Source organism: Magnolia sinica, chromosome 3 (assembly GCF_029962835.1).
Source record: "Magnolia sinica isolate HGM2019 chromosome 3, MsV1, whole genome shotgun sequence".
NCBI classification, from domain to species: Eukaryota; Viridiplantae; Streptophyta; class Magnoliopsida; order Magnoliales; family Magnoliaceae; genus Magnolia; species Magnolia sinica.
The window spans coordinates 62,032,088-62,058,780 of NC_080575.1; the positions used below are offsets into that span (position 1 = coordinate 62,032,088).

At 39.9% G+C, this 26,693-nt stretch overlaps 2 protein-coding genes across 5 annotated transcripts in view; one reads left to right on the forward strand and one right to left on the reverse strand.

Moving 5' to 3' along the window:
* The first annotated feature begins 451 nt into the window (after positions 1-451).
* Positions 452-7,132, forward strand: LOC131238903 (G-type lectin S-receptor-like serine/threonine-protein kinase At4g27290). Its single transcript, XM_058236489.1, has 9 exons — positions 452-1,870; positions 4,424-4,857; positions 5,128-5,253; positions 5,338-5,519; positions 5,827-6,037; positions 6,155-6,392; positions 6,545-6,728; positions 6,836-6,997; positions 7,079-7,132. The coding sequence occupies exons 1-9, from the start codon at positions 519-521 to the stop codon at positions 7,130-7,132; spliced, it is 2,943 nt and encodes a 980-aa protein (XP_058092472.1). The 5' UTR covers positions 452-518.
* Positions 7,133-10,894: 3,762 nt separating this feature from the next.
* The window catches only part of LOC131239963 (uncharacterized), a 43,291-nt gene continuing 27,492 nt past the window's right edge, over positions 10,895-26,693 (reverse strand). The window contains exons 10-14 of one of the 4 annotated variants that reach the window (XM_058237934.1): positions 24,060-24,161; positions 23,798-23,968; positions 23,723-23,743; positions 23,450-23,544; positions 10,895-11,216 (exon numbers count right to left, since the gene is read on the reverse strand). In XM_058237934.1, coding sequence (XP_058093917.1) covers positions 23,801-23,968; positions 24,060-24,161 — 270 coding nt within the window. In that variant the 3' untranslated portion in view covers positions 10,895-11,216; positions 23,450-23,544; positions 23,723-23,743; positions 23,798-23,800. Of the gene's footprint in view, positions 11,217-16,195; positions 16,737-23,449; positions 23,545-23,722; positions 23,744-23,797; positions 23,969-24,059; positions 24,162-26,693 lie in introns of those variants that run through there. The other 3 variants (XM_058237935.1, XM_058237932.1, XM_058237933.1) reach the window with 3 other exon arrangements.

Sequence of the window (26,693 nt, forward strand, 5' to 3'; positions counted from 1 at the left end):
GGCTTTACATGATGTATGTGTTTTATCCCCGTTTTTAATCTATTATTTCACATATTTTTTAGCATTAGCGCAAAAATAAAACACATCCAAATGTAGCTGCATTACAAGAAAACAATGGTGATTGAACGCTCACGTTAAAAAAAATTTTGGGGGGCACGAAAGTTGTAGAAGCTGATATTTGTATTTTCCTCTCGTCTGGGTCCGTTTGACCTAATCAAGATGTGGGATGGCAAATAAGCATTACATTGGGTGAAGCTGATATTTGTGTTTTCTCGCACAGGTTGGATGGCAAATAAACATTACGGAGGTTTTTAATGGTCGGCGTTCAATCACTGCTGTTTCCTGTGGTGTGGTCCACGTGACATTTGGATCTGCCTCATTTTTTTGCTCATGCATAAAATGATCTTGTAAAAATGGATGGACGGCGTTGATAAAAACCAGAACAATCTACCAGCTACTGACAGTTTCAGTAGTCATTCCGCGTCCTTTTTATATAGATTTCAGCGTGCGTTTCCCAGATGATAAAGCAAGCTGTAGGTTTTTTGCAGAATAGGGCGATGGCAAAAACCAGAAGCATCCATGGATGGTGTGTTTCTTCTACCACTGCAATCCTCTTATTCTTCTTACCATGTATACGCTTGCTTCCATTTGCCGCTGCGACAAACACATTATCTACCTTCCAATCACTTAGAGATGGACGAACCCTTGTTTCAACTAACAAGCTATTCGAATTGGGATTTTTCAGTCCCGGCCAATCCAAAAATCGTTACGTTGGAATATGGTTATCGAAAAATATTACCTCCGACAGCACCACTGTTGTTTGGGTTGCAAACAGAGAAAACCCAATTGCGGATTCCTCTGGATTATTAGTCATTGATGGTACTGGAAACCTTCTAGTCTTGGATGGAATCAGCAAAATTCGGTGGTCATCGTCATCAGCAGCAGCGAATGCAGCAACATCCGTTGGTTTGATTGCAGTGCTGCAAGATACCGGCAATCTGGTCTTGAGAGAAGGGAATTCTAGTAACTCAGGAAGAGTAGTATGGGAGAGCTTCGACGATCCCTCTAATACACTACTACCTGGTATGAAGATCGGTATCAATCTCACAACCGGTAAGACCCAAATACTCAGATCATGGAAAACCGACGATGACCCTGCGCCTGGAAGTTATGCATTCGGCATCGATCCTCAATCACCAGACCAGTTCTTTATCTGGCGGAAATCGGCTCCGTACCAAAGGGTCATTTTCTGGAATGGAAGTAGCTTCGATAGTCTTGCATTTCCAGGGAGCTGTCTCAACTACAGCATCACAAGCAAAGAAGAAGAGAGATATTTCACCTACTCCTTCCTTCCTAGTACAGATACAGTATATATGGGTTTGGTAATGGAATCATACGGTGTTCTGAATAGCTACTCAGTATCAATGGCTGATGGTGTGTCGATTAACGCCTGGTCTGGACGGGATTCGATGTGCGATTCATCTGGTGCTTGTGGACCTAACAGTAGCTGCAACGAGAACGGCGAGCCGATGTGTAAATGCTTGCCGGGATTCAAGCCCAAGTCGGCTAGGGCTTTGAATTCTGGAAATTGGCTCGATGGGTGTATGGCAAGGATCAAGTGGCAATGTGGGGCTAACGATGGGTTCTTGGATTTGAAGAGGGTGAAGTTGGTTGATCCTACAAATACTTCATCAGCTGAAAATTCTACAATATGTAGGCGGGTTTGTGATTCTTATGGTTGTAGTTGCAGGGCGTATGCTTTCAAGATTGATAGCAGAAACAGTAGCTCTCTTCCCTGTCGCTTTTGGTTTACTGATGTGGCTGATCTTCGGGAGGTGGACGATGATGGATTGGAGGTGGACCTTTTAATGTTCGACTCGCGGCTTCTGAATTGAGTAAGTTTTGATTATTAGATCATTTAGATTAAGCTCATTCATTTGGTGGGCCCCATAAAATTTAAAAAAAAAAAAAAAAATTTAGGCTCGGTGGGGTATGCATGTGCGTAATGGATGGTGGATAAGGATATCCAACGGTTTAGATTCAACTCATGCCTTGTGAACTTGATTGTGTGAGACGATTCCCCTTGTGAAAAAAGCCGGGATCTCGTACACAGTGTCCTCATGGCAGGTTAGAAATGGTGAGAGGCTACGATAGCTCGGATAAGCACGTTTGATGCTTGGTAACGATGGGATCATGGCACGTGACGTTGCCTCCATACACTCGGTCTTCACACAAGCTAATCAGGCCCATCCACCTGGTTGGGCCACGTAGATGACCGGTCGATAAAGGAGAACGATATTTGCACTCCCTCTCGCTTCACACGTGGGAAAAAAAAAAAAACAAACGCGTGTGAAGCGGACGCGGATTACTGCACCGGAAACCTAGGTGGGCCCACGGTGATGTTTGTGAGAAATCTAACCGTCCATCTGTTTTGTAAGATAATTTTAGAACTTGAGACTAAAAAGTGAGCAGACCCAAGACTCAAGTGGGCTGCACTGAAGGAAAAGGTGGGTAGGGAAATTCCTACCGTTGGAACCTCCCTTGGGTCGACAGTGATGTTTAAATGCCATCCATACCGTTCATAACGTCATTCATAAATGATCTAGAAAAATGAATGGACGGTGTAGATAAAACACCCCGCTACTGGCACATCCTTTGGCGATCCGCACCCACTGATTCAACGTCCCACCTGATGAGCGCATGCATTTTGCTGATTTTACACACTTATTAAAAGTAAATGAATGGTCCACATCCGACTGAAATGGTGGTTGAAGATCTCATGGTAGACCGCACCTTTATCAAAGTCGTCCACTGTCAACTTTTTTAAAATAAGTGCATACGCCCACAATTCCATTTACCTCATTCACACTGGAAAGTGGATCAAAATTAAATATAGCACATGTTAGAGAGATGTTGAGCAATCAGTGGGTGGGGCCAAACCTCAGTATATCATCTCTCGTAAATTTGGGCCGTCTATACATCAATTCGGCCACAGTTGCGTGCTGAGAATAAGTGCATGGCCCACCAGTTTTGCTGATAGTGTGATTTTCTCAAGTGGGCCTAAAGTTACACGAATGGGTACATACATGTAGATATTTTTCAAAGACCATACCGAGCCAGAATATGGCGTAACTGAATTATTCAATGCACGAAAGATTTTTTTTTTAAAAAAGCCCACCCATCCACCAAAAATAGCAAGATAAGATCCATCCAACGTGGGTTTTCTTTTCTCTTTATTCACTATATTTTATTTTTTATTTCATTTTAAATTAATTAATATCTAAATCCCTTCTCTGGCTGAAGAAACCAACTTCTATGAATAAAATAAATTCCTATTTTAGTAATCTCATGGAAAACAAAAGTCAATAAATTACAGGGCTACCTGCATCCTCGTGAAATCTGCACGCAGTTGATAAAACTCCCTTTTAAAATCCATGTTATAGAAGGAAAAAACAAAAAAAAAAAAAAACCACCTCATCTTTTTTGGACAAATCAAATTCAGAATGTTTTTCTTTTGAAAATTGTTATTATCATCATCATCTAACCATTCCACTCTAGCAACCACTTTGGATTATCATAATATTGGGATGCATGATGAAAAGTTATGGTATAAATTTAAATTACCTATATAGATAATTTCTTATTTATGATATCTAGAAATTTCAATTAACTTAGTTGAAGTTTTTCACTTTTAACCTTATTTAAAGATAATATATACACACATAAATTCATATATAACAATTTTTTTCATTATGTTTTATTCTCCAATTTTTTTGCATTTTTGTTTTTTTTTTTTTTTAAACCAAATTTTTTACATCTTTTTAATGATTTAAACTCAATAAAACTCGAATACTTTTTTCTTAATGATGTTTAGCCAACTATGAATCTGTACCCACCTAATGAGGGGCATTCAGTTATTTTTTAAGCCATGCATATTCAGAATGAGCTTTTACCTATGAATGGCTTAGATTTCATGTCTGTGGTTGTGTGACCCACTCTTATGAAGACCTACACCTATCAATTTCAATTTTGCTCATCTAAGATCCAATAATACAAAATGTGTATAACCAAAAGTAGAAATTATGTACATTATTCTGCCGCCCTTTTAATGGAATTTCTCTGTTTGTCTTCTCATAGATTTTACAGGAATACAGTGTGAAAGCTGTGGTACCAATACCATTCCTCATCCTTTAAATCCCGGACTCAACTGCGGCGATCCCGCTTATAATAGCTTCGAGTGTAATAACTCCACTGGACAGCTCCACTTTCACACACCTAATGGCGCATCTTTTCCAATTATCAACATCAATCCAGAAACTCGGACATTTGTGATCAAACTAGAAGGTGTGGATCTCTGTTGGGCTGGGAGTTTGAAACCAAGTGATATTCATCTTAATAGCAGTTTAGCATTTCATGTGAACAGAAATAACACTATTCTGTTGCTAAATTGTTCTTCAACACCCAAAAACCTGTCACCTCTTAATTGCAACTCTTCTAGTCCATGCCATAGCTATATACAGCAAGGAAGAGCACCTTGTTTCTATTCAGAGATTTGTTGTGGTTATGGTGCTGGAGGTTTGCAGTCATCGACATCACATAAGATTGGGATTTCTGATACTGGGTGTAGCTCTTATTCGAGCATTGTTAATTTACGATCATCTGTGGAAGTACGCATGTGGCAGGAGGGAGTTGTGATTGAATGGGATGCACCACCGGAGCCAGTTTGTGAATCGGAGGAGGATTGCAATGCTTGGACAAATTCATCATGTTTGTCAGATAAGGAAGAAGTTGGAAGGAAAAGGTGCTTTTGCAATGGAAATTTTCAATGGGATCCATTACGTATGAACTGCAGGCGTGGTAAGTAAGAGTCTTGATCTAACTTCTATTAAACATCCCAAAAAATCACAGTTGTAAGTTGAGGACAGAATTTCCAGTGGGAAACAATCTGATTACCATTAGAAGGTGGTCATAGATTGGGTTCATACCATGTGGATTCCACTCATTGTCATGGTTTTAATAGTAATTAGATCACTTATCATAGCAAATATGTTTGCAGAATCAGTATTCCATGAATCCTCCTCCAAAGCATATGACTTGAGTGTATTTTCTTTCTTGTATCCACGGAAGGCAGTGTTAACAAATCAAGTGGGAAGAAACGGTTGTTGCTAGTCATCATAATAACTGCTGCTATAGGAATTCTGTTGTCTATGACATTGATCTATGGATTGTGGAGGAGGAAGAATAAGAGAAAAGGTTAGTGACAAACTGATACTTCTGAATACTCGCATCCATCATACTTATATGTTTCATGACTTCTATTGTTTTTCTTTGTATCAGAGAAAAAAATGCCGAACATGTCATTACGTTGTTTGGGCACAAGCTTTCATGACAATGAGTTGATGGATGGAAAGAATAGCTTTGATATACTATTTATTGATTTTGAATGCATAGTAGAAGCAACGGAGAACTTTTCAGATTCAAATGAGCTTGGAAAAGGGGGTTTTGGGCCTGTCTATCAGGTAATCGTCCATGACCAAAACCTATATTACTAAAAGATGAAAATAGATCACCTATTTTTCTTGGATGATGAGCTGTGAGCTATACTAGGTTCATGTGCACCTATGCATACAGTCAACATGCCTGCAAATGGCCCTACCAAGTTCTTGGGTGGGACATCCAAGTCATCTGTCATGTGGGCCCCATTTAGATTACTCAGCCCAATGATCAATCCTTTGAACTCATCAGGGTACGTATGTGGCCCACCTGATGGCCCTAACCATCTATACTTCAATTGACATTGTCTTATACTTTTTCATCTTATATTAGGGTAAGCTTCCAGGAGGACAAGAAATAGCTGTAAAAAGACTGTCTAAGACTTCTGGACAGGGCCTTGAAGAGTTCAAGAATGAGGTTTTACTGATTGCTAAACTACAACACAGGAATCTGGTTAGGATCTTAGGTTATTGCATTGAAGGAGATGAAAAGATGTTGATCCATGAATACATGCCCAATAAAAGCTTGGATTTCTTTCTCTTTGGTATGCTCCTATATCCAGAAAAGCTCCAATCTATTTCAGATTCATGTTTGAATTCTACTAGGTAAGAACTTGCATTGTTGGTGAAACTACATTTTCTTCTCTGAATACAATTGGCAGATCCAAATCGATGTGCATTACTAGGGTGGGATAAGTGCTTCAACATCATCTTGGGAATTGCTCGAGGGCTTCTTTATCTTCATCAAGATTCTAGGCTGAGAATTATTCATAGAGATCTAAAAACTAGCAACATTCTTCTTGACAACGAGATGAATCCTAAAATTTCAGACTTTGGAATGGCACGAATTTTTGGTGGAAACCAAACTGAAGAAAATACAAATAGAGTTGTCGGGACCTTGTGAGTGCCTTAAACGGATTCTACTTATTTTATAATATAAATATTATCGTTTTACGACACAATTTTTCAACATTCAAAGAAAGTAAATTATGCATTACTTGCAACGTATCTTATATGGCACCATACTAATTTTACATAATTGTGGAATGTAGTGGCTACATGCCTCCTGAGTGTGCGGCCAATGGGCTTTTTTCTATGAAATCCGATGTCTTTAGCTTTGGAATTGTATTGCTTGAAATCGTCAGTGGAGAAAAGAATTTTGGATTTTACAACTACGAAGACGCTTCTAGCCTTACAGGACATGTAAGTGTCAAAATGATTATTCATCCATTACTTGTATGGATTGCTTTTATACATTGATTTTATGGATCCTTCACTAAGTGAGACATACAATCCATCTAAAGTATTGAGATGCATCCATGTGGCGCTTTTGTGTGTGCAAGAAAATGCAAGAGATCGACCGACCATGGCTTCTGTTCTTACCATGCTTGACAGTTGATGGTGAAACTGCAACTCTGCCAACACCGAAAAAATCTGCTTTCTACATGAGTGTCTCCACTGGAAACTCTGATTCTAATACGCAAATGAATTGTTCTATTAATGAGGTAACAATTTCCACAGTAAAGGGTAGATAGAGATGAGAAGCAAAATTTGCCTTCTTGTTCTAAACTATTGTGATTTTCTAGCCATGTATAAAGAATGATTATGAGGCTTTCTTCAATTGGAAGCCAAAGGGTTGAACCCAATCATAGAATCCATATTTGTTAATTTGTTGTTGACATTCATACAATAGAAATTTCACTTTTGATGCCTGCAAACACAGGTTGAATTTTAAGTTAACCAACATGCAGTTGTGAGCAATCACTTTCCACAAGAAGATGGCTAGAATTGAAATACAGAATACAAAACATCAAAAAAAAAAAAAAGGCCCAGCATTAGCTTTTAGGATTTTTCTAACCTTGGAGATTTCAGGGGTTGTTGTTGTTAGTCTGCCTATCAAATCATCAACTGAATGAGTGGATGTGTTTAATTCTACAAACTAAAAACCCAATTCTACATATCCCCCCATTCAAGATCATCCCATGAAAACCTGGCATAACACCAGCCTTACTGTGTTCGATCTGGATCAGACTCCTAGTGTGCATTTGGTTGCAACTACAGCAGAGGAGTTATGTTCAAAAGTGTCTCAGTCCTGTCATAGGTAAATGTCTAGCTTTTGAAAATATCTTAATATCAGTCTAATCAGACCATTTATCTTTAATATCATTCAAATAGGACCATTTGGCTTCTACTTAGGTTGATTTACCTGTTGATTTTCAATATCAGCCAAATATGACCATTCATCTCTAATTCCAGCACAATTAGTCCATCAAACTTTGTTATTAATCCTATTAGATTGTTCATCTATGATGTGGGTTCAATCTAACTGTATATCTTTAGCGTCATTCAAGTCGACCACTCATTTTCGACATCCGTCATTGATTTTCAATATAGGCTCAGTCGAACCAATATGAAAAACACTAGAGACCAATGGTAGTTTGAGCCCAGCTACCATTACAGATCAAAGGTGTAGTCCACATAGACTTGGCCAATCCATCATGTAGCTCCAACTAATTAGAGGGATAAGTCTAAAATGGAAGATCGATGTACCCTTGTTGAAGATGAACGATTCACTCATGTTAAAATTTAGGTGAATGAATCAATTGGATTGATATTGAAAATGAACGGCTAGATTTGACCGATGTGGAAGCCAAATGGTCTGATTATACTAATAACAAATGGCTGATGATGATTTGATTAGTCCAAAATAGAAGATTATTAACAGTTTGATTGGATTGTTATCTAAAATGAAAGGAAAGCAATCCAACCTATAAGAATTAATCCTTGCATCACCCCTGCCATGTATCCTGTGGCCTATATCATATATAAGTGTTTATTCACTTATTTTCCATGTCTGCTACGGTGGTAGAAAAGATCAACAAGATGGGACTAGGCTTGAATAAGTAGGAGAGGAAATTTCATTTTGCCTTGGCATGGGCTCACAGGCTTACTTCCATTTTGCAAGATTATTTTAGGGCATGGACCAACAAATGAGGCAGATTTAAAGCTCAAGTGGACCACACCATAGAAAGTAGTGGAGACAATGACACCCACCGTTGAAAGCTTCCTAGGGCTCACCATGATGTTTATTTGGCATCCAACATGTCCATTCATCAGGTTGTCTACACTAATGGATAGAAGAGAGAGAACCAACTCCGACTGGCCAGAGCCATAATGCATTCTCAATGCGGCCCACCTGATGTGCCTATTAATTAGATCAGACGTGTGCCAGCAACATATTGACAAACAAGTGCATTCAATAGGACACGGAAGTGAAACTCGCTCATTTTCCGTATATATATATATATATATATATATATATATATATATACGGATACGATCACCTGCGAACCAGTTCGTACGTACTACGTACGAACTTTTTTGAGAACCCATCATACGTGATGTGGATCCAAAATCTGAACCGTTCATGTGAAGCAGCACCTCCTGAAACCCCCTGGGCCTAAGTTTTACTTTGATCTAAAACTTTGATGGGCCATGAAAAATGAAAACAATTTCCTCCCTTGATTTGCATTTCTCTTTCCTAAGGCCCACCAGAATATTAGATCGGGGTGAAAATTTGTTACATGGGTTTTATGGGATTCCGCATCACATGGACCGTTCAGATTAGACACCATGGCACGTGTGCAAAGGTGCACACGTGCGTAGGGGAGCATGACTCATATATATATATATATATATATATATATATATATATATATATATATATATATATATATATATATATATATATATATATATATATATATATATATATGGTAAGGTAAAAATAGGCAGGAACGGCTTGGAAAACTTGGACCCGATGTCCATACATTTCTTTTGGACCCAAATCTACTGTTGGATTGGAGATGAATAGGGTGTTGGTTAGGGTCTGGAGATTGTGCAATCACACCTTTCTGAGACCATGATGAGTGCAAATACTAAATCCGCCTGTTTTGCACAAAGCAAATGGAACCTGAAAGGAGTAAATGTATGGCTCTTCACAGTTGCATTTTGAAAATACAACCATGTCACTTCCTACAGCAACTATGGTGCTGACTCAAAGATGGCTCGCATACATGTGAAAATCTGGACCATACGCAGTGATCAGAATGGATCAAGCATGGCTGCTGGATGGACCACAGGCAAAATGATTTGCACCGTTTAACAATTCACTCGACAAAATAAGGCTTTCTGCCCATTGGATGCAAATGGTTGGTCATCTTTGCTTACAACCAAGCAGTGGGAAATTCTTTATTCATGGCCCATCTGCAGCAAAGCCAATCTCACGGGCAGTTGTTCTGACCAACAATTCATCCTCTGAAATTGACATTAGCATTATTTATATTTTATAAATAAATTTATAAAAATAAAAATAAAAAATAAAAAATAAAAAGATTTCAGCAGCAGTCAGGAAAAAGGGCCCATTACATTTTACTTTAGCTAATTTCCTTCAGGAATTATATCATGCTTGATACGGAGGTAGTCAGAAATCATACATGTGACATACATTAACACAATTTAAACAGACTAACCTGTGCACCCACTGTCAGCGAGTCACATTCCCAAAATCAGATTGGTTAAACAATCCTAACTTTTGATTGGCAACACTTGTTGAAATAGGACCGTTGGATCTTTGGCAGTGTTGTCATTTACAATCACATGAGTGAACATGTGATCACATATGCCATTTTGGGAGGATGGACCACATATGCTATGGTGCCATAAAGAATTATAAAACCACATAAACCATGATTATTCTATCTTATTGACCTCTTACTGTCGTACTCTTTATCTCTAAAATTTCACCGATGTTTTTTTTTTTCATTTTTTTTTTATATATATTCATTAGATTATTTGTTAGTTGACTTGTAATGGTCTAATAGTTTGATAGATGTAACAAATATAATAACATTTTAATGAAATTGGAAATAACACAATAAAAACAATTCCCACACTTGTAGTACTTCACATTTTTTTTTCAGAGTTTCTTTTATAAAAAATTTTCTTTTATTTTCAGAACTTTTTTTTTTTTCGAAAGTTCAGATGACCATGCGACCGCATAGGTAGCACAGGATCGCTTGTGCCATTTGACAACATAGATCTTTGGTTCCTGATACATCTAAACTGGGAACGATAATTTGGACAGTGATTTGACTGGTATGCCATGCATGCAGTTTCTAAGTACCTGCATATCATCCATCACACTATGCCAAAGTATCAAAGTTTGCGTCTCTTGACTTAGAAGGAGAGACCAGGGTGGTAGCTCCTCCCCTTTCCTATGTACAGTTAAAACTCAAAGCTGAAACCTCAAACATAGATTCCACTGAATAGGATGACCAGAGCCCAATAAAACCTGCATCGCGACGGTGTGCTGCCATGATTGTAGAATCACCAAGCTCACAGGGCAAAACAAGATCTGAGTTGAATTCAATCCACCCATTACCAAGTTTTGTACAAGATGGCCAAGAGAATCCGAACACGGATAGTTACCAAGTTATCTATGCAATAGCCATTGGTGAAAAATTGGATCAAGCTTCTGTACAAAGTGGCACTGTGCCATATTCACCCATGTTACTCCGTAAAACAACAGGAAGAAATTACTTTGATGGGATACAAGCAAACCGAATGAAGAGCTACCAACTTACATTCAGCAACAGCATATCCACAAGAAACCTTCCTAGCTCCATGCACCAGTTGACCAGACTCCCAATTTCAATTCTTCTTCTACACAATCCAGTTGCAAAAAATAATTAAAGTGTGAGTCACGTTTTCTACAATGGGTATGTAATTAAGAGGAGAGAACTGGAGAAATGGTAAAAGTAAACATCCAAAGAGTATATGATATTCATCTTTGGTAATGGGTTTGATCATTGAGTCCTGTATTAAAAGTATACTTCTGGGGGGGGGGGGGGGCGGGTGGTAATAGCATAAACAAAGAGATGCAATGCTGTTGAATATCAAACAGTAGATTGTTTTGATCTACAGGCGACACAAGGACCTTACAACATGATGATGTAAGTTAGCAAAGGTAAAGTACAGTACATTTTGTAACTCAGGCCATGATAAAAATAAAAATAAAAATAAAAAGAGCACGATTCCAATGCAGTAAGGCTCCCTTCACCCTGATTGAAGAGGAAGAGATGTGCACACTGAGCTTGGCATATTGCATGCTCTCATATGTGATCCTCTCCCTTCTTCCTACTCGTTCGTTCTCTTCCTTCTCTCTCCTCTCCCTTCTACCTTGTTCCTTCTTCCTTTCTCCCTTCACCCCTCCCTCAGCAATCCTTCCTCTCTTCTCCCTGCTCCTCCTCCAGAATCTGACCCCTTAGCCAGATCCAGGAACAGGTATGCCAGGACCAGAACAGACACAAACCTGACCTATTGAAAACCCTGTCTATCGCTGAGAACATAAAAAGAATAGAAGGTAATTCAGAATTTCCACATGCCTTGAATACAGACTGCTGCAAACGATGATGATTTTCGGCAAAATCCTGAGATAATCATCAGTATCTTATCTCACCTAGCCACCCAACAAAAAGCAATCACCCTTGGAGACATTAGAACATCCATAACCAAGCTGATGAGGCTCTGACTGCCGCTTCACACGAGCACATAAAAAGCTGACAGGAAAACTTGCCCAGACGTCACTCCAAAATCCTGACATTGTTTCGATCACTATCCACAAATAACCTCCGAGAGCAGGATCTGGAAAAATCTCACAAAACATGTCTTTAACACATGTTGCAGCCTCATTCAAACTTCTGGCTGCCCCGTAGTCCATCAACAGAATGCTACAGTTCCCAGCCAAAACCAAATTCCCAATCAAAGTCCTATCACAACTCAACAGGCACATCCCATCTGGCAGCAGCTTCCTAGTTCCACCCCGAAGTCATCTCAAACATTCTAAATATATCATGTCTACAGTAGTAAATGATGCGCCTACAATTGTAGCTAGGATTGTCGTTGGGACAGGCAGGCCCTCTCTCTTTTCCACCTGATTGGCATCACTATACAAGGCCAATGTGATTACCAAACCCTACACAAATAAACTCAGAACCCCACAAAGACAAGCATCTCCCAGATCTAAAGTTCACTACTGGCTCTATCCACAGTAGCTCTACCTCTTGCTCCCCAAGGAGATGCTCCACGATAAAGAAAATGGAATCAGGAACCCCAGCACTGCCTTTCTTGGCGAACCAATCAGCTACTTCTTGTCCACAAAGGTGTTGGACACCTCATCAGAGTGATGATGGAATGCAAAGACAATGTTCCACTTATCATCACAACAGCACATGCCCACCAGCACTCATCCCCAGGTTGCCTCTTGAAGATCCATTTACATTCAGCTCTAGGCAGCCCTAAGGAGGAAAGGTCCGCCTAGTGGGAAGAAACCTTTTTCGCTTTACCGGGCAAAAAAGAACCCCCAAACTTAATGGCAATATGTGATGGGAACATCTCGCGCACACGCACGCCCCCTACGTACGTACGCAAGGAGGAGGAAGGCCCCGCCATCAATCTGGACCAATGGCGACGTCCAGGGAGGGCCTCCTAGTTAGAGGACTGCGTTTTGGTTCATTGGAGTGGACTCGATAGTCATGTGAATCCACCACGGGTTCTCATGATCGTGGCCCACTATTCGAATTAATCTAGTACTTTGGGTTTTGCTTATTATTGTTATTAGGAGTATCATGGACGGTTTAGATTGCTTTGATTACTTGTTATTTTTTATTAGTTCATCGCCAAGTAATAGGTTACGCACATGAAGTGAGTTTTGGGATATATATAGGGTTTTATTATAAATAGACACCCCTTATAGTCTTTTTTTATTCAATGAAGATTAATAAAATTACTACGTTTTTCTGCTCCTCTAAATTTCTAAGCTGTGGAGATTCAATTGGGTGCGAAACTCTCCCTTCCTCGAAGGGTTGACTACTGTGGTGCAAAGCCACACCTATCCCGATTCACCCCCACCTTCTTCCATCCATATTTCTCCTCCTACAAGCATTCCATCTACAAATCCATCAATATTTACAGACGTTTTTCTTTACAACAAATTTTCAGAATCTGGCCCTGCATGAGAGCTGAAACTTCGACAGAGCACCACGCACAAACCGTGCATCGGATCGAGTTGAGATTTGGGGGTTTTGGAGTCCATCCCTGGCCGACCAGGGCCAAGGTGGCCTTTCTCTAAATAGTGGGCCCCACACACGTGCGGTCAAGATCACATGAACGTGCGTCTGGGTCATTGTTGCTGTCCACACGTGCGACACTTCTCTGATTCGTCTCTCTCCTCTCTCACTCCTCTTTCACCCAAAATCCCTAAACCTAACCCTAAATTACTCAAATCCACAATTTTATGCCCTTTCTTCAACCTTAGGGTTCCCCGAAATTTCTGAATCCCTTGGATTTGAGGAATTATTTTTGTGCATGTGTGGATGCCTTTACCCTCCTTTGATTCTTGTTTAGTATATAATTTTGATTGATCTGGCCCTAGCATGTGTAGGCCTGGATTCGCATAAGATTCCCCTTGACCCTTGGTTGAGTGTTTGAACTTTTGTGTGGGATGTGGAATTTTGTGTAATTGTTTCTGAATTAGTGTGATCTAAAGCCTGAAAATCTTGCACATCATACTTGAATTTTATGTCCTGCATCAATATGCTTCGCAAAAGAGGCAACTTTCTCAACTTGTCTTCCTACACTAACCTCATTAAACCAATCACTAACCTTTTCAATCACCCTCTGGATTCTATGTTCCTTGAACTTGCATTCATTTCTAGCAAGCCAAATATCCCAGCCTATGGAAAACATGGGAGGATGCCACGAGCTAGGCCAAACTGGCTACCCTTGCTGGCCAGAGAAAACCATTGAGACGGACGTTGGAACCATGTCAGGCCAGTGATCAATCCAACCTTCAAATGCGTAAATAAAAAAAATTGATGGGCACATCAAAGGACCTACTCGGGTGTACCAGAGACGGAGACGACCACCCACATCAGTGAAACTTTCTTTGTGGATGAGAGACGAGTTTTAGACGGGGCCCGTCAGGCCATTTTGAGACGTGCATTAGACGTGCATCAAGAATACCACACTTTGGGATGATGTATGTGGGATGCTTAGGAGACCATTTTAGTCATAGGATTTTTATTTCGTGTCAATCTGACCATTGGATCTTATCGATCAGGCCATCGGACCACCAGATCTTACATATCTAGGCCCCTTGGACTCTGATCTTGCTTCCTTCATGTGTTTTATTATTTTTAAGATTTATTTGATGGTTAAGATTGATAATAAGTATTTTAGTTTTCTTATTTTGGATGATGACCTATTTCACTTAAGTGGCATAGTTGTAATTATTCCAAATTTTTAATTATAAAAGCACAGGGGGTGGAGGTCCAACTCTAGTGGTGTTATTGAGAAAGAAAAAATAGAGTTCTCGTGTGTGAAGGAATTTTCCTCATTGAGTTTTAAGGTTTGTGAGAAACCCTCCCTTCCAATTGAATTGTGGAAGGGTAAAAGCTTGTTTGGTGGTGAATTCCCCGAGGTACATCCTTCTTATTTCTCTTCTTCAAAAGGTATTTTTCTTATTCTCGTCTTCCTTTTTTCCCTTCCATTACAACCTTCTAAACCCATCAAAACCTCACTCAATCCTCCCTCTCATTCTTCTCCTTTACCTAGACACATGTGGACTCGCAGCCACGTGTGGGCCCCGGTTTGGTGGTGAATTCCCCGGGTTACATCCTTCTTATTTCTCTTCTTCAAAAGGTATTCTTATTATTCTCGTCCTCCTCTTTTCCCTTCCATTACAACCTTCTAAACTCATCAAAACCTCACTCAATCCTCCCTCTCTCATTCTTCTCCTTTACATAGACACGTGTGGACTCGCAGCCACGTGTGGGCCCCAGTTTGGGATTTTTCCTCTTTGATTTTCCTCCAAAACTCCCTAATCCCTAGATCCTTTGAATCCTTAAAAATCCCATTCCTAAATCTCCATCCATGAACACAAAAACCTAATGAAAATCTTAATTTTTTGTGAAACTTTCCCCAAACCAGAATTTTGCTTACATCTTTGTCAATCCACGTTGTTGTTGCACTACCCGTGCTAAATTAGAAGTCCCTACTTCCAAGTGGGCCACTCTTGAATTATTTTATATTTTCGTGCACCGTGTATGTGATAACCTAGGATCTTCGTGTTATAAATTTGAATTTCTAAATCTATTATGTGGATATGCTTGATTTTACATGTTGATTGCTGAAATTAATGTGTAATTGATCTCTCATCTTGCATCCTAGGATGGTTTCCATCATCCTACATCAAATTTCCATGCCCCCTTTAGCAAGCTTCCCATGCACAATGAGGTGATCAAGATCACTGTCAACCCCGCGGGTTCAGCACACATGTACTTGGAGAGCATGGGATTTTCAACGTGTTGACTCTGTCGTCCACCAGGAGTGCCTTGTTCCAGACTTTCCACACAAACAAGGAAATTTTAGTAAGGACATGGGAATGCCACTGCCACCTACCTAGCCCAATGATAAGCAGGCGCTCAACACCTAGAAACCTGCCACGCAAATTTCACTAAGGGCCTATTTGGTTTTCTAGTTTCTTATGAAATGCAAAGTAAATAAGCCATTATTATCATTTCCAAGTGTTTGTTTAAACAGGAATTATGGTTCATAATTTAAGAGTCAAATACACTTGTAAAGGAAGTAGGTACAGTAAATTGTAATCATTACAATTTCAAATTACAAAACTATACCATTTTACATTAATTTCAGGGTGAAACAGACAATGTAGCAAAATCGTCATTGTAGTCAAATGTAACTTGTGTCACCACACAATTACAATAGTAAATAATCACTATCCATTTACAGTCATTTACTGTTGTAATTGAAAAACCAAATAGGCCCTGAAGAAGACCCTTCAGCTAACTGTTTCTAGACAATTTGGTCCTCCAATATACAGACACAGGCCACACTATTGGACCTCCTGAAGCACGCAAGAATGGATGGAGCAATCATGAACAGATGCAGCACAGTCCCCGCTATTCAACGATGCATCGATAACCTTCAAATCCAAATCAAATTCCCTCTGGTCCTCCAAGAGCTTAATCAAGTGCTTGCTGCCCGTTCACATATCCAAAAAATGTATCTCACCATGCCCCAGAATCCATAGCACACTCTCTAGGATATGATCCAGACATTCCAGGATGCCGCAACATAATTTAGAACAGCCTGACTTGCGACCTGCAATAAGATATGCTTACCATTGAGGTATTTGGTGGACACAAATCTAACTCATAATGTTGCCAGCAAAGAACACATTCCAGCCCATCTTCATCATCAAACTCTACATAATATCACCATAGACATGAATATTGGTATCGTATCAACTGATACAGCCATATCGTATCCTTATCGGCACGAGACGATACACAATACAAGGTCGTATCAACCCAAAAAAAAAAAGAAAAACTTAACTCGTATCAGCCGATACGCCCGAAGAAGTCCAATTTTTATTTTATTTTATTTTTTCAAAAATTCACTCATGTCTCCTCTTCTTTTTTATTTAGACTATGGAAGAAGCTTAAAACTTGTTTTAGGCTAGATCTAGACCTATTTTGGGATCAAAACAAATTATTTGAATGGGATTCAACAAATCAAAGCAAAGTGGACCATTAAGGGAAAAATTGGAAAGAAGGGTAAACATTCACTTTCTTTTTTATATTTTCATCTTCTTTTTGTTGTATTTTCATGCTTGATTTGTGTTCAATTAGGGACCATGTAGTTGACCACCATATTTTTTTGCTTTTAAAAAAAAAAAATAATAATAATAATAATAATAATAAAATAAAAATAAAATAAAAAAATTGACCGATACGGCCCTGATACTGATACGCGGCGCCGTATCGTATCATTTTGCCGCTAAGTTGATACGTCGACCAATACCGAAATTCAGAACCATGACTGTCACCCACATTCCTGATTCCTAATCACCCTCCAAAATAAGAAGGCATACGCGACTCCATGATGCCTAGTTAAGGGTGGCAACGTGCCGCAACAAGGTTGGCCCTGGCTCAGCCCTAGAGTCCTAATCCATGGCCCAAGCCCAGCCTCAGCCCTTATGGGCTAAAGAGGCCTCGGTCCTAGCCCTAGCCCATGAGGGTCGGGTTAGGCTGGGATATGATCGGGCAAGGGTTGGCCCTATAAGTTAAAAGTGAAAATTATAAGGTGATGTTGGATTCCACCATATCCGAATGAAAATATGTCAATGGAAAAGTTCTCATGCAGTTAGCCCACAAGATCATTACCCTTTTGTAAGTGTATATATTACCATATAGGGAGTTATTTTACAATTCTATTGAATATGACGCATGACACACGGGCACTTAGAAATTGTACACAAGGAAGAAATTAATTCAAATGAAACCAAGTAAACTGGGGGACATACTGTCTCTATGTCGCATCTAAAAATAAGATTGGTTGACAAATTCTAGCCACTGATTTGTGGACACTTTAGGACAGTTGGATCTTTTCATTTTTAACTATCCAATAAAAATCCACCAATCATATAGTTAGCTAATCAAATAAGTGTAATTTTTTTCATTATATATCTAAATTGGAGTCCATAATTTGGACAATCTAATATGAATTATTTGTACGCAAATTATGTGACTTATAAGTAATTTATAAATGTCTATGTATTATCCGCAACACTGGCAAAGTATCAGTATTAATCTAGAAACTACATTGATGCAGGGACATGTGATGACCTAATCCTAAACGCATCTATAATCATGTTAAAGAATGTTCAAGTAAATACATGAATCAATTAACCATTTTCAATCAAAGGGATTAGGTAAATTTCAAAACAAAGATGAGGTCATTCCGTCAGGATCATGCCCCTTGACATAAAATCACGTAAACAGTAAAAATAGAGGACCTAGGAATATGAGGATATCCTAGATCTAGCATAAGTCAGTCCACGATTAAGTTTGGATTTGATTCTACTAACTAACCATCTCTCTTTTTCGTTTAAACTAGAAAGGGGTATCTAGAAAGGAACGAAAGGGGTGAAGAATGAAGGGTTCGAGATGAAGAAAGTACGGGTCGTTTTGTCATCAAAAGACAAGGAGGATGACTCTTACCTTTTCCTGCACCTCGAAGATTTAGAAAGAATGAAACCTGAAATCGGGGTGGAATCCTCAACACCCAAGAGCCAATCCTAAAACCCTAATCTCTTGAATAAAGAGGAAGAAAAATACGAATTTCTATTCATTTAATAATAATGAAAATAGGGTTCTCACAACGTATACATAAGCTATAGAAAAAGTAAAAGTGCACTAAAGCCCCTAAAAATAAAAAAAGACGAAAAATTAAAGAAAGTGCAATAAAGCCCATGAAACAAGAAAAAAGAACAAAAACATCTAAAACTAAAACACCCGTGTGGTAAGGTGTGAAATCTGACCCATGGATTTATGGTCAGGGTGCGATCATGCCGCTTCTGCACTCGTAGCACATTAGAAAATGGGTCCGATGGACGCTGCATCAACTCCTCCACTCCGGTACTCTGTCGGCGACGTCTCCTCCTCCAGTACACTCTAAAGGGTGCACCACTGATGTCCGCATCATACATACTATATACACTGGGGCCCAAGGGCTAGGTTGAGCTATTTGTGATTGGCTCAAGCTCGGACACCAGGCCGATTTTTAGTTTGAACCCAACCTTTGGGCCAAGTTCAGTAGCCCAAACCCTGGACCTTCGAGGTCGAGCTACTCTGGCTGGGACAGCAACCCTACCCATTGGCACCCCTATGCCTACGTATCAAGTTGGGTACCCATTAGGTCTCTTAATCTAGGTATCAAATTGGGTACCCATTAAGTCTCTCGATTCAAATACCCAGTAGGTTTGTCAATCTAGGTACCCATTAGGTCTTTTGATATAGGTATCCATTAAGTCTCTCCTTCGATTTGATTAATAACAAATGTGGGCACGTGGATTGTTGCCATAATGTGTATTAGGATACTCGGCAAGACATTGCGAATAAGAATCAACTTGCCTCCAACTGAAAGCAACTTCGACTTCCACCCTTGGATTTTGTTCACAATAATCTTTTAAACAAGTGATTGAAATGATGCTTGGAGCACCCAAGAAAGCCATTGGCAGTGAACTGTAAAAATATTCTATGGACTGAAGAAGCAGATTTACATGTTCCAAGGATGCATTGTCTGAGACAATGATGTTGCTTTTATTCTTGTTAATCCTTTTTACATGTACCCTTGCTACCATTGGTGAAAACCAAAGTATTGTCTGCCTATAAGAGATGGAATATCATGGGGCATCCTCCAAGGACATAATAGTTTACACATCTCCCACTAATATGAAGCCCTCATAAGTCATAACCCTCTATTAAGAACCTCTTCTTCAATTATGAACAAGCTAAGGGAGTACAGGTCCCCCTTGATCAAGGCCTCTGGAGGACTTAAAAGAACCAGAATTCTTCCCATTGATTACCACAACGAACCAACACTTGTTCCAACACTTCTCCACAAGCTAAATACAGTTTGGATCAAAACCAAACCATCAAAGGATTTGGATTGTTAAAACATGCGGATGTGGGCAATACAGCTACATTTTTTTCTTTTTCCTTTTTCTTTTTTAGGTTAGCTTGTTAGTACACACCACACTGTTAGCCACCCCCACTAGGGAATCAATACCAAGACCTCAGTGTTGAAACGAGGTTATCTTCACTCAGTCTACCACTTGAGTTATGGATTGGGGTGTGGGCGATATAGCTACATAGCCCACCTAATGGATGTGAATGTGGACCATCCCCCTATACGGTACCATCCCCCTATACGGTCCACCTAACTTCTCTCTTTTATATTTAGTATTTATATTGGATTATGACTTATTTAGAATATGAACATAATTAGTGAGGATATTTGTTGTACTTTTTATTTTTATTATTAATATAAAGGGGAAGAATGGGGATCAATACCTCATGCATGGGTGAGAATGAGAAGTGTTCATGATCAACATCTCATGCGTGAGACGTGTGGGCTGATTGCCATCATCATATGCCATGTTCGTGATCATTGACCCCATGATTGGTTGGAACATGTGAACATGTGGGCTGGTTATTCTCTTCAAGTGTGGTGTGCAAACTATGTGAAGTGTACAAATTGGGGGTTCATTGTCGTTAAAGGTCAGCCCGTGTTCATATAAGCTTACGGTATATATTCTAGTCCCTTGTCCAAGACGAAAGAGAAAGGTGATTCGAGAACTGGATTCATAAATCCATTTGATTTTAGGGGTCCAAATAACCTCTATAGTATGAAATGGAACTATCTTCTGTGGTCCAAATCCATTCAAGTGTTTTTAACTACCACAAGCTAAAAAACTTGACCATTGAAAATCCTGATGAGAGCGTTGGTACGTATGATCAATGGATCCAAGAGAACGCTCGGAATATGACGCAGTTGTGGAACAACATGGAACCTTCCACTAGTGCGAATGTAATGTTTTTTAATACTGCAAAAGTAGTGTGGAATACATCACAAGAGATATATTCATCCAACAAAAATATCTCTTGAACGTATTAGTTATTTGAGGAAATATTTGAGCTTCAACAATAAGATAAATCACGGGCTGAGTATTATTCAAAACTAAAAAGGAACATAGGAGTTGAATGTGTATCAACCCCTCACTACTAATTTGGCGAAGCAATTTCAGCAATGAGAAGAGTTCCGTGTAGCCATTTATCGGGCTTAAAACGTGAACTCAATGCAACAGACGTGGACTCAGTGTGAGTAGCCTTGTCCAAGCCAGCAAATAGATGGGCGAGTAGGGCCAACCCCCAGCTATATTGAACGGGGAAGGTGAGGTCGGCTGCGAGGAAAAGTAGCGGTTGTTAACCCGACCATTTCTATGGGAGAAAATCGTGGCCCCCAAGGTATAAAAAATGCAAGCCCGTGCCTTCTGCTCTATCCCTTCTCAGGTGGTGGGGGAGATGGGAGTGAAGGTACGATGGAGCCACTTCAGTTCAAGGTTGGTGACTCCGAACACATGGGCAGGGGGGACGACCCCCAACAAGCTCATATATGCATCAGCATGTGGCATAACCATCTACACATCGAGTTCGGTGATCCCCCACTCCCCGAAGAAGTGGAAAGAATGAGTCTCCGCCCGCCATCATTCGATCAACAACGTTAGTAACTCCCAGTTGGACAAGACATTTGCACAGAAAGGAGAGGCCTGAAAAGGGTGTGATCGAGGAGCCTCACATACTCCTCATTCCTCTCGTCCTATCAGTCGTGCAACTTTAGCCAACTACCCCTAAACTTCAGCTAGACCAGCTCCGTCCCTAGGAAGGCATTTTGCCTCTCACCAGAGTCCAACCCCATGTTAAAGTACTCGAAGACAAGCCTCTCACCAGAGTCTCACCCCATGTTGAAGTACTCGAAGACAAGCCTCTCACCGGAATCCAACCCCATGTTGAAGTACTCGAAGACAAACTGAGGAGTTGCACTGCTACTACCACTTTTGTTTTTACTATATGGCACCAATATACACCTATTAGCCTCCCTTGGCACTGGCAAATGAAATATTTAGAATCTCCATCAACAATCATGGGCATGGAGAACCTAACCGAATATATCTCAAAGCTTCCTCTAAAGAACTAGCATTGGCCTTGTATGCATCTCCTCGACATCCAAAGCTAAGAAGGGCATGTGCAATGCCCCTGCAGCATCTGTGAGGATGACGCTCATTCCATTTTTGCCAAGATTTTTGCTTCCACATTCACGATAGATGGCACTTTAACTAGGGCTTAGCACTTCCTTTAAGAGGAGAATCACCGGCCGCCTCCAATTTCTAAAGCACAAATGCCACCAAAATATCCCATGGTAGAGTTTTCTGCATGTCATTCAGCCACCAGAATTAAAAATAAGAGTTTTCTGCATACACATTAGGCTCTCTCTACCTTCTCCAACAGAAGTTCTCCCTCTCTATATGTGGGTGGGTGGGTGCATGTATGTATGTGTGTGTGCATGCCTTTATCATTGTCATCTAAGCCTTATCCCAATTAACTAGGATCGGCTACATGAATCCCATTCCACCATTCCACTCAATCAAGGGCCACACCTGCAGTTATACGACAGGTCATGAAGTCTTTTCTTACTATCTCAATCCACACCCTTTTAGGCCTTCAACTTGCACCAACTCACTCCTGTTGGGCATGTGTGTGTGTATGAGCCACAAATCGTGTGACTGCAGACCCATTCGTTCTTTCATATTTGATTCCCTATAAAGGGAGCTGCATGGTCTTTTACTGGAGATGGAACTGGCTTACCTATCAAAAATATTGGAAAAGTGCCAAACTGCCTTAGCTATCAAAAATATTGGTCTCCCTCCCTCCTTCCCTGCATGGTCTTTACTGGAGATGTCAAAAATATTGGTAAAGTGCCAAATTGCCTTAACTATCAAAAACATTGGTCTCGCTCCCTCCCTGCCTACCTCTATCTATCTATCTATCTATCTAAGTTACCATCCACCCAGCAAGTAACTTCCACCTTTCATGTTCTTGTAACATCCAAGCTGTTCAATACGATGTTTGCATCATGCGGTCACCTTGTGCAAAAAATGGGTGCAGGATTACAAATGTACTCCTGCTTCATGATTATTTAGAGAACCATCACTTTCTTGGTTACCAACCAAATCCATTCCCACACCACTTCAGGCAACCTAGGTCAGACAATGTGCATTCACAAATCATTAGCTAGACCAAAAATGAACATAAAACAAATACATAAACTCCATCAGATCACCAGTTAGAATTTAGAAATAGCATCCAACATTGTAAAAGAGAGGCCAAACTAAAAAGTGAAGCAAGAACCATAAAATGAAACAGAGGTTACCTTCAAAATGATATAATGCTTCAGGGATTCATTGGGCATACCTTGTTTAAGTTTACCCTTAGAATTGAGACAGTGAATGCTGCTGTGAACTTGCTCAGCTTTGCAGGATATGACCGGATGAGGTGAGTAACCAATTCTGCAGCCAGATCACAAAGTTCCCAGATGAATAGAACAGATTATAGTTGCACAAAGCATGAAGCAAAGCAGCAACAAATTCAGGTGCGGGAGCAGGGAAGCGTCTCTTTCAAAATGTAAACAAGTATAAATAGGTAGGAAGCAGGAGTGGGAATGACATTCTGAGGCAGAAGCGGCACCTAGTGAGAAGGATCCTGCAACTAAGGAATAGATATCGTAGAGAAATGAGAGAGAGAGAGAGAGAGAGGCACTACCCTTTATTTCAATAGAGGTGCATAAGGAGCAGGGCAGGGAGATACAGTGTGATCAGGTAGTTGGTTTATGAATCCAACTGTAACTTGAAGACATGCATTCAGCATTTTTTTTTCTAATTTTATAAGCTGGATCGCAACTCGTTTCTTTGGGTCCAAACTGGGATCTGCCAACTGACACACCACAAGAAGAGAAGCATCACAATGACTGCCTCAACTTAAGCAGGGTAACATGATCTGGAAAATCAAGATAATCTAACATTACCAAAGCATTATCTGTGCATGAGGTTGTAGGGTAGCCAGCAAGTCGAGCCTTGAAATAATCAGAAAGTTGATCCAGAACCGCACGTTCCATGCATGGGCTTACCTGTTAGCATGTTACAAAGCCAAGAAAACAATTCCAGAAGATCAGCAACCTCACACATGACATCGTCCAAAAATCTACTAAGCACTCTCATGAAATTCACGACTTCAGCTGTATCCTAGAAAGAATAATATGGCTCTCCATCGTAGGATGCTAGACAACACAAAACAATCATAAAATATTGAACCAAGTTCAATCAGATAATGAAAAATTGTGCAGTAGTAAAGGGCAAGCATTCAACAAGATAAGAATAATTCCATTGCCCTGATACAGCCCCATGCTATGAGACCCAAATACTTGTATACTGTCTACATATCGTGTCAAACATGACACGATACCAGTATTGGTACCAGATACTTGCAGGATATGTTTTGCCTAAATCATTGTATTAATCCATTACTTTTTGAAATCTTAGGCCCTGTTAGAAAACGCCTAAAAATGAGTTCATCTCATTTTAATTTACAGTAATTATGAGAATTAGAGATCTTTATCTCTAAAATGACATAAACTCCTTATGTATTAAATAAGATTTTGCCTAAAAATCTTAGGCCCTGTTGAACTCATTATGTATTAAATATCAAGATAACTAAAATGACATAAACTCATTTTTAGGCATCTACCAAACAGGCCTCAACAATTTTCTGAAAAGTGTCTTAATAGATGTATGTATGTATGTATCTTTGTATGCACAGTGTTCAAAGTATCAGTATCGCTGCAAGTTTCACTGGCCGGGGATACGGAAACAATGTCGAAATCACCGATAACCGGAAATGCGGGGAAACATGGGGAAAATGGTGGAATTTTTCAGTAAAACTTTAGGAGATGTTAAAATACACATATTTGCATATTTAGAAATTTAAAAATATATATATAAAAAAAAAATGCATACATAATAAGTTTCCATTTAATAGGGGGCATAAAAGCATGTGTTGTCATAAGAAATCAATCCAACCATCCCATTAGGCAAGAATTACATCTTATTTTCTCGTGGGCACATAACTCTCACAATGATCAATCATATCCGTTGGTCTACAGACTAACGTACACCTGTAGTGTATACAACAAACTAATGTATACCTGGGTGTACACAGATTTACGTACACATGCAGAATACCATAAATGACCAGGATTAGGATTGGGATTGGGATTAGATTTTTTAATACGGTGCTTTATCTCTTGTTATTAAAGACTCCTATTGTAAGTTATCTTGTCAGAGTATTTTCTATAAATACAAGTTTAATGTGAGGGGAAGAGTACAATACTGTCTTCTCACCTTCTTCTCCTTTCTTTTTATATTCTTCTTATTTCACATGGTATCAAAGTCTTGCTGATCCTCAGAGTATTTAATATTCTTCTTATTAAAGACTCCTACTGTAAGTTATCTTCTCAGAGTATTTTCTATAAATACAAGTTTAATGTGAGGGGAAGAGTACAATACTGTCTTCTCACCTTCTTCTCCTTTTTTTTTTATATTCTTCTTATTTCACATGGTATCAAAGTCTTGCTGATCCTCAGAGTATTTAATATTCTTCTTATTAATTCCTCTTTACCAAGGTATTTAAAATTGGCTATGTAACGGCCGTTATGTAATGGTAAAGGTCATAACCATTACGCGTTACGGGGTCGAAATGGCCGTTACAGAAAAAACAGGCCAGTAAAGGCCCTGTAACGGTTTTTTCAAAAAAAAAAAAAAAGGCTGTAACGGTATCATAACGGTAACAGTGGTAGCCGTTATGGCCACTGTTACCGTTTTGGAACACCTTGCTCTTTACTGTAGGATCTTCAAGTTCCTTCTACAACTTTGAACCTACAGACTATTTCTAATGAACCATGTAAGATGGTGAAAGAGAGGTTTTCTCCATCCCCATCATACAGATGCAACCCCAATAAATCATTGATTCATCCAGAAGAGTCTCCTCCACCAGCAGTTTCCTCTGGAAGGAGAAACTACAGCATCTCAAGGCTGCAAATCCCACCAAAGAAGCCCCTATGTGTATCGGAATCAAGTTCCAGCAGGTTTTCCAGCCCCACATAAAAGTTGAAATCTGTCTAGGACCACGGGTTTCAATTCCAGCATTAGTTCTGGCACCAGATTTGTGTCAGGGCCTCTTCAAAACCACTGGAATCAGGCCACGCAAACCCTGCTAATGTCGAAACTCTCCTATGGGCCTCCTATTGCTGACGGATGTCACCAGATCTGAGTTGGAAACCTACTGACATAGCTGGAAAGCCCCACCGCCTCTAATGTCACTGGAAATCCCTTATGGCCCTCCTATTGCTGCCAGAATTGTCGGGTGCGATCTCTAAGAGGTAAGACCACATCTTGTTGTCGGAGATACCTTCTGCGCCTAGTACTGCTGTCAGAACTGACAGGTATCACCTCAGCTGCCAGATCTGACAAATACCACCTCCAGGGCCTTACAGCTGCCGGAACTAGTGTGACCCCATCCATCATCATTCCAGCCTCCCGGACCTCCATATACCATCGGATCTCTCCTTTAGACCAGCTATTGGTGCCAAATCTGATGTGTGGTC